Here is a 14,110-nt window from a genome sequence, read left to right on the forward strand (position 1 = left end):
ATTCATAACTTACTGTGAAGATTACCTTTGTGAAAATGGTGAGGTAGGTTTCATAACAGGAGTTCCAGTACGAGATATCATTCCTGACTTTGGTATACCCTGAAACAAACCCACTCAGTTTCCATTCATACTAGCTTGAACAGTTTAAATCGTGTCGTATTCAAATAATAGTCAATTAATAAACCCAATCTGCATAACAATGATGCAAAATTTTCCACTGAAGATAATATATACTATATACATCAACATAACTAAATAAAGATACATTTAAATATATATAAACATAAACGCACAACACAAATTCAAAACTCACACTATATAACTGTATCTAAGTATTAAAAACAGAGACATCATACAAGTAACATAATTAAAACTGAAACTATATACATAGTTACTAACCAACAGTGATATCATAAATGTAACATAATTACAACTGAAACTACATGTGTAATTACTAAGCAATGATATATATGTAACATAATTAAAACTGAAACTATGTGTAATCACTAAACAACAGTGATATATATGTAACATAATTAAAACTGGAGCTGTGTGTCTAATTACTAAACAACAGTGACATCCTACAAGTAACATAATTAAAACTGGAGCTATGTGTCTAATTACTAAACAACAGTGATATATATGTAACATAATTAAAACTGAAACTATATGTAATCACTAAACACCAGTGATATATATGTAACATAATTAAAACTGGAGCTGTGTGTCTAATTACTAAACAACAGTGACTTCATATAAGTAATATAATTAAAACTAGAGCTGTGTGTCTAATTACTAAACAACAGTGACATCATACAAGTAACAATTAAAACTGGAGCTGTGTGTCTAATTACTAAACAACAGTGACATCATACAAGTAACATAATTAAAACTGGAGCTGTGTGTCTAATTACTAAACAACAGTGACATCATACAAGTAACATAATTAAAACTGGAGCTGTGTGTCTAATTACTAAACAACAGTGACTTCATACAAGTAACATAATTAAAACTGGAGCTGTGTGTCTAATTACTAAATAACAGTGACATCATACAAGTAACATAATTAAAACTGGAGCTGTGTTTCTAATTACTAAACAACAGTGACATCCTACAAGTAACATAATTAAAACTGGGGCTATGTGTCTAATTACTAAACAACAGTGACTTCATACAAGTAACATAATTAAAACTGGAGCTGTGTGTCTAATTACTAAACAACAGTGACTTCATATAAGTAATATAATTAAAACTAGAGCTGTGTGTCTAATTACTAAACAACAGTGACATCATACAAGTAACATAATTAAAACTGGAGCTGTGTGTCTAATTACTAAATAACAGTGACATCATACAAGTAACATAATTAAAACTGGGGCTATGTGTCTAATTACTAAACAACAGTGACTTCATACAAGTAACAATTAAAACTGGAGCTGTGTGTCTAATTACTAAACAACAGTGACATCACACAAGTAACATAATTAAAACTGGAGTTGTGTTTCTAATTACTAAACAACAGTGACATCCTACAAGTAACATAATTAAAACTGGAGCTGTGTGTCTAATTACTAAATAACAGTGACATCATACAAGTAACATAATTAAAACTGGGGCTATGTGTCTAATTACTAAACAACAGTGACTTCATACAAGTAACATAATTAAAACTGGGGCTGTGTGTCTAATTACTAAACAACAGTGACTTCATACAAGTAACATAATTAAAACTGGAGCTGTGTGTCTAATTACTAAACAACAGTGACATCATACAAGTAACATAATTAAAACTGGAGTTGTGTTTCTAATTACTAAACAACAGTGACATCACACAAGTAACATAATTAAAACTGAATGTACTCCATTTTAATAATAGGCCTGTGACGAAAATGATCAGTATATTGATATTATATAAAAGAAATAATCGATGATTACGTCATGTTGAACATGGTAAAATATTAATCTTGTGTTTGTACCCAACTTACTTGTTTCTTTATTTATTGTCATTGTTTGGTAATTCTGTCAAGAGTAAAAGTACGTATTTGTTTACAATAGAATAAACAGTCTTCATGAACACCAAAAGGTATATAAAATGTAAAGTAACACTTTATCCCAAACTCCAAGTTATACAGTTTCTTACACCCACAGAAAAACACAACTGAAATATATTTTCAACGTTTTTATTTGCATGCACATAGGAAGTGATTATTGAAAGATATTTCATCACATTGTCGTTTATTAATTTTTGTTACTTTAATATAACTTCATATTTTTGTCACAGATATCATGTAATTATCCAAGACTGAAGTAAATATTTATACATGAACTTTTACTGTCAAGAGTTTTTCTTCAAATGTATGTTACACAGCTGGTGTACAAATTAGGTGATAAAACAAATAACTTCTCACAATCTTTTATTTCTATCAGTTACGTTGGTGACAGCACAGAGATAGATATGAGGTAATTTAGCAAGTAAACAGGACTGATGAAAGACTGGCTTTAAGTAATGTCTATTTAAGACCTTCTTTTAGCCCTAGCAACATGGATGATAGTGATGTGTAAACTTAACTAACAGTATGAAACCCATCAAATATGAAGTACTGCCATCCAAACCCTAATCTCACACTTCACAGATAACTGAATAAATTTTGTGAAATCAAGCTTGACAACAAAGACGCAGAAATATTCAGGCAAGGCAGTCAAACTGCACTAAATTACTTTGTGAGCCAATCAGGTTTAAAATCATTCACTACATGAATGTGTTGTATTCATAAAATAATTATAGGTAAAAATCAGATTAACAATTTCTAATGTACAGAAAAGCCAGGGTGTTTTGATAATGCTACATTCCAATAATGGCTTTTATGTGAATTTGTTTAGCAACAAAAGTATAACCTAATATGTTAGTCTAAATACTGAAAGTATAAAATTAAATGTAAGCACAAGAAAGCTAGAACAATAGTTGTCGATTTCTTAATTTAAAATATCCATTCATTAAAAAAAAATTTATTTTAATAAAAATGTTGGTGATATAACATAGAATATGTTAATGATATAACCTAGAATATCTTAATGATATAACAGAATATCTTAATTCATAAATGATTTACATTTAAAATTCAATTGATATTTGTTCTTTCACAATACTTTTTATGGTCTTGTCTGTAGGCTAAGTGATCTCACACTAGGTCTTTACTTTAGGGTGTTATATCAACATTCACTACACTTATAAGGTTTCACAGACCACCTCCCTACTCTTCACCACATTGTATCCCTGTCGCTAAAATTGTAATGGGCGAACAGTAATCAATCTATTCTATCTATATAAATGCATATGAGCTTTCATGACACCTATTTTGAGAAATCAAGTAATATGACATGTGATGAACTTATATATGTATTAAATATATGTTGTCTATCATTTTGACAGTACTAAAACAAAACCTGAAGAGCACATTTAGTTAGTTCTTCTCAGAAACCTTAGAAGCTGCTCAACATATAAGCCTAGTAACTACTTGAAAGTCATAAATTTATAAATATTACAAATAATCTCATAAATAAACATGAAAATCCTGAAAGAGATACAGAGATAAGCATTTAGACAATACATACGTGCAATATTTTTTATGAATAACTCAGTACTGTCATAAAGATAGCATTATAGTTATTACTTTTCATGACACAATTAAGACCTTTCTCAAGAGGTACTTGTGTTGTAAAGAACTCATGTAAAAAGTGTTGCTACAACCAGTTCAAACATTTACCTAGCTAAGAGTGATGTCTATTATAAAATAAACTCACCGAATCAACTCTTGCTTGCACATTTCTATATGGCATATGTCTTCTCACGTTAGAAACAATTTGTTGCTTAGCAACCAATAGCTGAAAGTTGACAAGAAAGTACATGATCAACATAACGTAAACAGAAAATACAGTTCACTTATCTGCTGATCTAGTTAGTCAAAAGATCTAAAACAGAAATAACCTTAATCTATTCAGGAAATCAATTACTTCATGATCTAGTTAATACCAAGATCTAAAACAGAAATATCTCTTGATACATTCAGGATATCAGTTACTTCATGATCAAGTTAATATATAGATCTAAAACAGAAATACCTCTTTATCTATTCAGGATATCAATTACTTCATGATCTAGTTAATACCAAGATCTAAAACAGAAATATCTCGATCTATTCTGATCATAAATTATGAACCAATTGATTTATCTAGTAAGAGACATCAGTTCTGGTCACACCATCAAAACTTAGATATCAGCGAGAAAGTATCAATAATGAACAGGGTGACAGTACCAGTGCTCTGTCTATATACCAAAGTTCAAACACAATGCTGCCTAAGATGACTGATCCATTGCACAAATTCTTTTCTCTTTTACTTCCATACTCCCTCCCTTACACACATGATAACATAATCTCCACTTTCCTGCTCTCTTCCTTAAAAATATAGTACCCTACTCCCTCTCTTACATATATGGTACCATTACCTGTACTTCCTGACTCTCTTCCTTAAATATATGGTAATGTTATCTGCACTTCCCTTAAACATATGGTAATGATATCTGTACTTCCATACTCTCTCCCTTATACATATACTATTACCTGTACTTCCCTACTTTCTCCCTTATACGTATACTATTATCTGTGTTTCCCTACTCCCTCCCTTACACACATGGTAATGTTATCTGTACTTTCCTATGTTGACATTATATGTACTTCCATACTCATAATTCATTTTTATCTAAATTCTTGAAGCTTAAAAACTTTCCACACGAGTATTACTCTTATAATCAAACTCCAATCCTCATAAGAGTTATTCACTCATATACCTCACTACTCGTTTCTCTCACGGCATTATTCACTCACTACTCCTTTCTCTCGCGACATTATTCACTCAATACTCATTTCTCTCGCGACATTATTCACTCACATACCTCACGCTACATTATTCACTCACTACTCCTTTCTCTCGCGACATTATTCACTCACTACTCCTTTCTCTCGCGACATTATTCACTCACTACTCCTTTCTCTCGCGACATTATTCACTCACTACTCATTTCTCTCGCGACATTATTCACTCAATACTAATTTTACTCACGACATTATTCACTCAATACTCATTTCTCTCACGACATTATTCACTCACATACCTCACTACATTATTCACTCACATTCCTCACTACTTATTTTTCTCACCACATTATTCACTCACATACCTTACTACTTATTTCTCTCACCACATTATTCACTCAAATACCTTACTACTTATTTCTCTCACCACATTATTCACTCACATACTTTATTTACTCAGGACATTATTTCACGTTTCTCAGGACTTGTTTATTCACTACATTTCACTCACTTACCTTACTGCTTATTTCTCTCACCACATTATTCACTCACATACCTTACTACTTATTTCTCTCACCACATTATTCACTCACATACCTTACTGCTTATTTTCTCTCTTTTTATTTCATACTTACTACTTGTTTTCTCTCAGGACATTATTCACTCACATACCTTACTACTTATTTCTCTCAGGACATTATTCACTCACATACCACACTTATTTCTCTCGGGATATTTCACTACATACCTCACTACTTATTTCTCTCGGGACATTATTCACTCACATTCCTCACTACTTATTTCTCTCAGGACATTATTCACTCACATTCCTCACTACTTATTTCTCTCAGGACATTATTCACTCACATTCCTCACTACTTATTTCTCTCACCACATTATTCACTCACATACCTTACTACTTATTTCTCTCACCACATTATTCACTCACATACCTCACTACTTATTTCTCTCAGGACATTATTCACTCACATACCTCACTACTTATTTCTCTCAGGACATTATTCACTCACATACCTCACTACTTATTTCTCTCAGGACATTATTCACTCACATTCCTCACTACTTATTTCTCTCAGGACATTATTCACTCACATTCCTCACTACTCATTTCTCTCACCACATTATTCACTCACATTCCTCACTACTTATTTCTCTCACCACATTATTCACTCACATACCTCACTACTTGTTTCTCTCACAACATTTTGATAACATTCATGACCAAATTTCAATATGACAACACTTCTAATCACAAAAAATTACCTTTTCACGAAACTGTGAATTTTGCCGTTCGAGATCTCTCACTTTATCCTGAAGGTCTTGCACCATTTCTTCTGTTTCCACATCTCGCTTTCTTCCTAAACAATATACCAACAGATAACCACACACAGAAACATTTATTTCAGGGTTTCACATCCTAATAGATGCTGGAACTAGTTATTTTAGTGTCTCACATACTAACAATTACCAATTTTTAATTCAAAAGTCAAATGATCTGACAACTGAAATTTAACATTATTAACAGGACGTTGTCACTATATACACTATACATTCACTTTCTCTAGTTTTCCTTATAAAACATGTTACTACCAGTATCTTGTCACTAGATATACTACATATTCACTTTCTCTAGTTTTCCTTATCAAACATGTTACTACCAGTATCTTGTCACTAGAGATATACTACATATTCACTTTCTCTAGTTTTCCTTATCAAACATGTTACTACCAGTATCTTGTCACTAGATATACTACATATTCACTTTCTCTAGTTTTCCTTATCAAACATGTTACTACCAGTATCTTGTCACAAGATATACTACATATTCACTTTCTCTAGTTTTCCTTATCAAACATGTTACTACCAGTATCTTGTCACTAGATATACTACATATTCACTTTCTCTAGTTTTCCTTATCAAACATGTTACTACCAGTATCTTGTCACTACATATACTACATATTCACTTTCTCTAGTTTTCCTTATCAAACATGTTACTACCAGTATCTTGTCACAAGATATACTACATATTCACTTTCTCTAGTTTTCCTTATCAAACATGTTACTACCAGTATCTTGTCACTAGATATACTACATATTCACTTTCTCTAGTTTTCCTTATCAAACATGTTACTACCAGTATCTTGTCACTAGATATACTATATATTCACTTTCTCTAGTTTTCCTTATCAAACATGTTACTACCAGTATCTTGTCACTAGATATACTACATATTCACTTTCTCTAGTTTTCCTTATCAAACATGTTACTACCAGTATCTTGTCACTAGATATACTATACACCAGAATAGTTGTCATTAGATATACTATACACCCGAATAGTTGTCACTAGATATACTACTCTAGTTTTCCTTATCAAACATGTTACTACCAGTATCTTGTCACTAGATATACTATACACCAGAATAGTTGTCACTAGATATACTATACACCAGAATAGTTGTCACTAGATATACTATACACCAGAATAGTTGTCACTAGATATACTATACACCAGAATAGTTGTCACTAGATATACTATACACCAGAATAGTTGTCACTAGATATACTATATTTCAACTTCTATGGTTTCTACTTACCAACTCCTTGCTCTAAACGTTTTTTATCATTCACAAGCCTTGTTAATTTTGTAGCTAATCTGAAGTGAGAAAGAAAAAGAATAATTTCCAATGTAGCCAGTCAATTAAATATGAATACACTGAGGAACACAAAGAGGATAACAGTTTCAGAATCATAATGTAATATATGTGAATAAAGAATAACATTTACAAGAAGAGCCAATCCTGCAATATGAAGCCAATATATTTTTATGTTTTACTTTTAATACACATTTTCTACTATGGTCACATACATCACCTCTAAACCCTCTACCATGGGTACATTAATAAACTATAACCTGTGATATTAACCAGGTTTAATATTCACTTTTGTACTGCTGCAAAGACTGTCGTTTACCGCATTCAAGATCCAAATATGTAATTATATATTAAATTGTCTGTCTTATCTAATTATATTTACAAATAAGTATGACAGTCAAATTGTTAATAACATACATCAGAGGTATTGTGAATTTTACAGACAACAAAGTAAAACAAACAAGGAATGTACTGAGTAACACCTTATAGGTGTCACTTATCAGTTACTACTTTACAGACACTGGACCATAAGTAATGTACTAAGTAATAATTATAAGGTGTTACTTATCAGTTACTACTTTACAGACACTGGACCATAAGTAATGTACTAAGTAACAATTATAAGGTGTCACTTATCAGTTACTACTTTACAGACACTGGACCATGAGTAATGTACTAAGTAACAATTATAAGGGGTCACTTATCAGTTACTACTTTAAAAGACACTAGACCATAAGTAATGTACTAAGTAATAGTTATAAGTTGTTACTTATCAGTTACTACTTTACAGACACTGGACCATAAGTAATGTACCGAGTAATAATTATAAGTTGTTACTTATCAGTTACTACTTTACAGACACTGGACCATAAGTAATGTACCGAGTAATAATTATAAGGTGTTACTTATCAGTTACTACTTTAAAAGACACAGGACCATAAGTAATGTACTAAGTAACAATTATAAGGTGTCACTTATCAGTTACTACTTTAAAAGACACAGGACCATAAGTAATGTACTAAGTAACAATTATAAGGTGTCACTTATCAGTTACTACTTTAAAAGACACAGGACCATAAGTAATGTACTAAGTAATAGTTATAAGGTGTTACTTATCAGTTACTACTTTACAGACACTGGACCATAAGTAATGTACTAAGTAACAATTATAAGGTGTTACTTATCAGTTACTACTTTACAGACACTGCATGTTATTATAAAAATAAAATGTTTCTTCATATTTCAAACCTTTTAATTTTATCTTCTTGTTTTCTTGCATGTTTTTTCAGAATAAGATGTTCATCTTGAAGACGAAGATACTTGTCTTCTATTTCATCTCTGGTTAACTGTGCTGTGGTTCTTTTATCTTAGAGGAAACATTAGAGATCAATCAGTAAACAAACATAATATAATAATGGATTAACATCATCTCATAAACTAACAAAAATCAAAATGATTTACTTACTTCTCATGTGGTATAAACAATAAAAAACATATGTTTACAACATTTAACATCTGTGTTGCATTTTTCAGCTGTGGATTGAAACCATTGGATGTATAAACTTAAATGTTACAAATAACTTTATGCATGAAGGTTCAAATGTAGTCTCATTCTTGATATAAAATATTTGTATTAAGAGTTATTAATTGATGATTTATTGTTAGTTGAACTTATTTAAATGTTTCTCATTAAGTTCATTTAGTTCCACATTAAATCCTGGGTTAGATGTGCTGTATTGGTGACATATATTAACCCCTTAACCCCATGTCCCCATCAACATCAATTTTTGTTAGTGTGTTGTTTCTGTAACTTTAGAAGACAGAGTCTGCGTAGTTAATATGCTTCATTTATTTCAATTAAATCTTGCTTGTATTTCAATGTAATTAGTTCAATTTACAAAAGCAAAATGATGTTTCAAATTTTAATGCATTCATAATGGTAAAGAAACAAAAATATCAATACCAAAACTCACTCACTTGGACCTCCATCTCCATCCATCAAACCAGGAACAGGAATAGATGTGGGTCGAACTTCCTTAACAGGAAATAATTCTCTGTCAGGATCATCTGCCATTGGCCATGTGAAATATACCTAATGTTAAGAGAACTTTTAAGTTAACTTGGGTCCGAAATCTGAGAAGTTATGAAATGCAAAATAATAATAAACATGATTACAGTCTTGTATTTAAACATATCATCAGAAATATATTATGTAACTGTACAGATCTACAGCTAAACCTGAATGCAGCTAACTAATAGATAACTTCAATTGTCATCACAGGTTTTCTACAACCATAATCATCTCATCACTCTACCTCCATTGATGGTTTCCCTTTCATGACAACATATTTATATAGAACTAGATTCCTTCTTAACATATTCCAACAATCACACCACCACCCACAAACATGTATTTCTTCATTTAACTCAGTTCACAATGTACAGTAACAGCTCATAATACACAGTAACACAATATATTTTCTACTTACCAAATTTCTACTGCACAGACATTACAGTAGACATATCACTGACAACTTAAAATATTCTGTTCTTTTCTTGGTTCCTGATGTCCAACTTCTGCTAATAAAAGTAGGTATTAGGAATAGGACATCAATGACATTCATATCCTTCAACATATTAACACAGTCATGATCCTGACCACACTCATTCCTTTTATCCTCAGCATTAACAGAACAGCCTCCCTTTTTGATAACTGATAACCTTCAATATTAACACAGTCATGATCCTGACCACACTCATTCCTTTTATCCTCAGCATTAACAGAACAGCCTCCCTTGTTGATAACTGATATTCTTCAATATTAACACAGTCATGATCCTGACCACACTCTTTCTTGTTAACCTCAGCATTAACAGAACAGCCTCCCTTTTTGATAACAGATAACCTTCAATTTTAACACAGTCATGATCCCAACCACACCCTTTCTTGTGAACCTCAGCATTAACAGAACAGCCTCCCTTGTTGATAACTGATAACCTTCAATATTTCACCAGTCATTATCCCAACCACACCCTTTCTTGTTATCCTCAGTATTAACAGAACAGCCTCCCTTGTTGATAACTGATAACCTTCAATATTTCACCAGTCATTATCCCAACCACACACTTTCTTTTTATCCTCAGTATTAACAGAACAGCCTCCCCTGTTGATAACTGATAACCTTCAATATTTCACCAGTCATTATCCCAACCACAAACTTTCTTTTTATCCTCAGCATTAACAGAACAACCTCTTGTGTTAACTGATAACCTTCAATACTTCACCAGTCATTATCCCAGCCACACTCTTTATTGTTAACCTCAGCATTAACAGAACAGACTCCCTTGTTGATAACTGATAACCTTAAATATTTTTATCAGTCATTATTCCAACCACACCCTTTCTTGTTATCCTTATCTTTCATAAGGTTACACAAGACCCCAATAAGACTCCATTAAGTATTCTTTAGGTATACTTGGCCATTTAACAACTAAAAGGCTATCATCACACCAGGTGGAGTCCACACATAAAACTGCTGATGCTATGAGTCTGGAAAATATTTTTACCAGTGTTGTACTTGGAAGGAGATAGAAAATAAAAACATTCCTATTATGTTTGCATTTTACAAACCTAAATGGAAGTAAATAGAATCATTTACCTAACAACACTTTGTTTGTGTGAAGTTAGTTTTTATGTGAAAAACATAAAACCCCAATGAACTTCTGGTTTTTTAGCCAATCATAAAAAAATCCACATTATAGTTTGTGAACCAATATCTGGTATGTCCTAAGATTACATCAAACCATATAAAGGCAAAGAAGAAATTAATTTGTAAAAATATTCTATTGCAAAAATGTACATGTAAGAAACAATGGATGTACATGTAAAAAACAATGGATGTATACTTTTCACCAAGAAATATTTCAGCCAAAAACTAATTCTACTTTCATTCTTCTGCTTCAGTGGCAGGCCAAACGTTACACTGTTTTGATGTATATACCAATCATATTCTTTGAGCATGGAAAAGTACAAGTGTTTGTGATTAACTCCCATGATGAACAAAAAAATGTGCAAATTAATTCTGATAACATCAGTTTATAACTATACTACTAAAATATGAGATATTTTATTCTAATTTCCTATCTGTAATACTTCCATTTTTGATATTTTTGTGAAAGTTATGTTCTGCCTAGCACACACAAAATATAATATAGACACAAACCAAACTATGTGAATGAATTACGATATACAATTCTTTTGACATTACTGCATATATAAATGTAGTTCACATAGATGCACATCTCACCTATTGTACTAAAACCTGTACACTTGACAGTATTAGAATTTGCTGCCTATTTACTACAGTTACAGGCTGCAGAGAATAAAAACCAACTTAAAAAAATTTATAATATATAGCCCGAATCATGTGAAATGATTTTAAAATGTTGTCTTCCATTCCTGTCCTTGGTATAATTACAATGTTCAACTTTCAATGACTTACTTTACAAACAACACATCTCTTAAAACTGGGCAAACACCTCACAAAAATTTTTGCTCAAATTGCTGTAATGAATTTCTTAAATTATTTTACCCTTTCAAATATATAATAATCTAAAAATTGGGCTCTAGAATCTTACTGTGAAATCTTAATTTTATCTTTAAGCATTAATTTTCTTAGTACTATACTAATTTATTATTAACCTTTGGTTTTAATGAAACTCTTTTACTGTTTTGTTTTATTTTTTTCAGTTTCATTAACAAACATATTAATATTAGTAGTCCTAGTATTAGCAAGGATATGTCAGTGATAGAAATACAGGTATTTCAATCTTCAAGTTAAAACCACATCAAAGTGAAACTGATTAACATAACATTTCTTAAAACATCATACTGTATTCAAATAACCAATCTGCAGTGCTAATAAAAAAAAATGTAATGCTATGAAACTTATTATCAGTGTTAATATTAAATTATTATGTGTAATTTGGGTGTACCAACCATTTTACGTACTACTAGAACTTGCAAGTTGTAGTAAATCAACTAGTAGAACCAAAATTAATTGCATAACCTTCAGAGACAACATGGGACCTATTTAGTGCATTTTGGCTATTGCTTCCTCTAAAACTATTAATACATAACTTTCTTTCGTTTTTTTAACAACTTAAAGTGAGCCCTTTTCATTCATATAGTTAGCAAACTTCCTCTTAAATTTACTATCTCCAACATATCTGAAAGTAATCCATTCTAAAGGCCAACCACCCCATTAGAAAAATGAATCTATCTTGAATGGAGATGACTCCTACCTTACCAAAATTCATACTTTTGTCCTCTGGTCCTACTATTGTCACTGTTATATAAGAAAACATAAGAAGCATCAATACTATTAATTATAATTACAATCTTAAACGCCTTCAAAACCCTTGGGGAAATACTATCTAGCCCAGGAGCCTTACCTTTCTTAAACTTCCCAACTACATTCGATTTATTTATGATTATTATCGTTAGTTCTTACAAATTGCACTACATAGTCCTAAATAGATAGCATGAAATGCAGTATACCATAAAAAATAAAAAAAAAACATAGATTGTCTCGCTTTTGGAAGATAAATTACGCAAACTTACAAGTTATACTCTTTTTCCAAAAATTATCCCCAACAAACACTTACTCCGTTAGTTTGTACTTTGATTTGTAGTTATGTTTCGTTACTCCCCCTGTACGCACTGGTGAAAACTTACACAAACTACATAATAATCAGAAATATACATGTAAAAACGGCTGGTTTGGATTGAGAAAATTTTTATATAAAAGAGCGGTCATCGTCAGGTTCCCAAACAAGAAGGTCGAAACATTGTTCGCTCTTCTACACAAAATTTTTTTTTTCTCAACCCAAACCAGCCGTTTTTACATATGTATTACACAAACTACATAAATAACTAAAAAGTGCCGGTAGACTCAGCTGATAGCTCAATGTGTCTTTGCTATAAGAAATCACACACACATATAAACTAAAATGTGCACGTTTAATTTTATGTAAAAACTGCAATAACATTTTCTAATCAGTAGTTTATGCAACATTACGACACAATATGACTGATATTTAGTTTTTCAAATAATTTTTTAAAACCCCTATTCAACAAGTTTCCAATAAATCAAATTTCGTCAAGAAATTACGATATACAAAATGTGTTTAAGCACAAAGTTATATAATGGACTATCTGTGCTCTGTCTACAACCGGTATCGAAACCCAGTTTTCAGCGTTAAAATGTCCGAAAATTACCGCTGTGCCACAGGTATTGGCGTTGCATAACACTGCAAGGCTCTTGGATCATATCTCCTCAAAGGTTTTGAATCAGTTTTGTAAACTCTGACAAAAGATTCTTTTCAAAACAATTTAACAAAGCTTAGGATTTTATTGGGCAGATATCATGGTTTCATAAATAGAAAATCATGCTCTACAAACCTTTTGACATCTTTTGAAACTATTAATGTTTATGTAGGCGAGGGTAAGGGTGTATGTAGATTTGATGTATCTGGAATTTCATAAAGCATTTGGCAATGTAC

The 14,110-nt window shown here is 31.4% G+C and overlaps 1 protein-coding gene across 11 annotated transcripts in view; it reads right to left on the minus strand.

Annotated features, from left to right (window-relative positions):
* The window catches only part of LOC143234765 (protein fantom-like), an 84,432-nt gene extending 71,155 nt beyond the window's left edge, over window positions 1–13,277 (minus strand). For 2 of the 11 annotated variants that reach the window (XM_076472368.1, XM_076472360.1), the window contains exons 1-8: window positions 13,214–13,267; window positions 10,037–10,124; window positions 9,525–9,639; window positions 8,796–8,913; window positions 7,491–7,549; window positions 6,156–6,250; window positions 3,802–3,882; window positions 26–99 (exon numbers count right to left, since the gene is read on the minus strand). In XM_076472368.1, coding sequence (XP_076328483.1) covers window positions 26–99; window positions 3,802–3,882; window positions 6,156–6,250; window positions 7,491–7,549; window positions 8,796–8,913; window positions 9,525–9,621 — 524 coding nt within the window. In that variant the 5' untranslated portion in view covers window positions 9,622–9,639; window positions 10,037–10,124; window positions 13,214–13,267. Of the gene's footprint in view, window positions 1–25; window positions 100–3,801; window positions 3,883–6,155; window positions 6,251–7,490; window positions 7,550–8,795; window positions 8,914–9,510; window positions 9,640–10,036; window positions 10,125–12,855 lie in introns of those variants that run through there. The other 9 variants (XM_076472362.1, XM_076472359.1, XM_076472361.1 and 6 more) reach the window with 9 other exon arrangements.
* Window positions 13,278–14,110: the final 833 nt, after the last annotated feature.

This window comes from Tachypleus tridentatus, chromosome 12, assembly GCF_004210375.1.
Source record: "Tachypleus tridentatus isolate NWPU-2018 chromosome 12, ASM421037v1, whole genome shotgun sequence".
Classification (NCBI taxonomy): domain Eukaryota; kingdom Metazoa; phylum Arthropoda; class Merostomata; order Xiphosura; family Limulidae; genus Tachypleus; species Tachypleus tridentatus.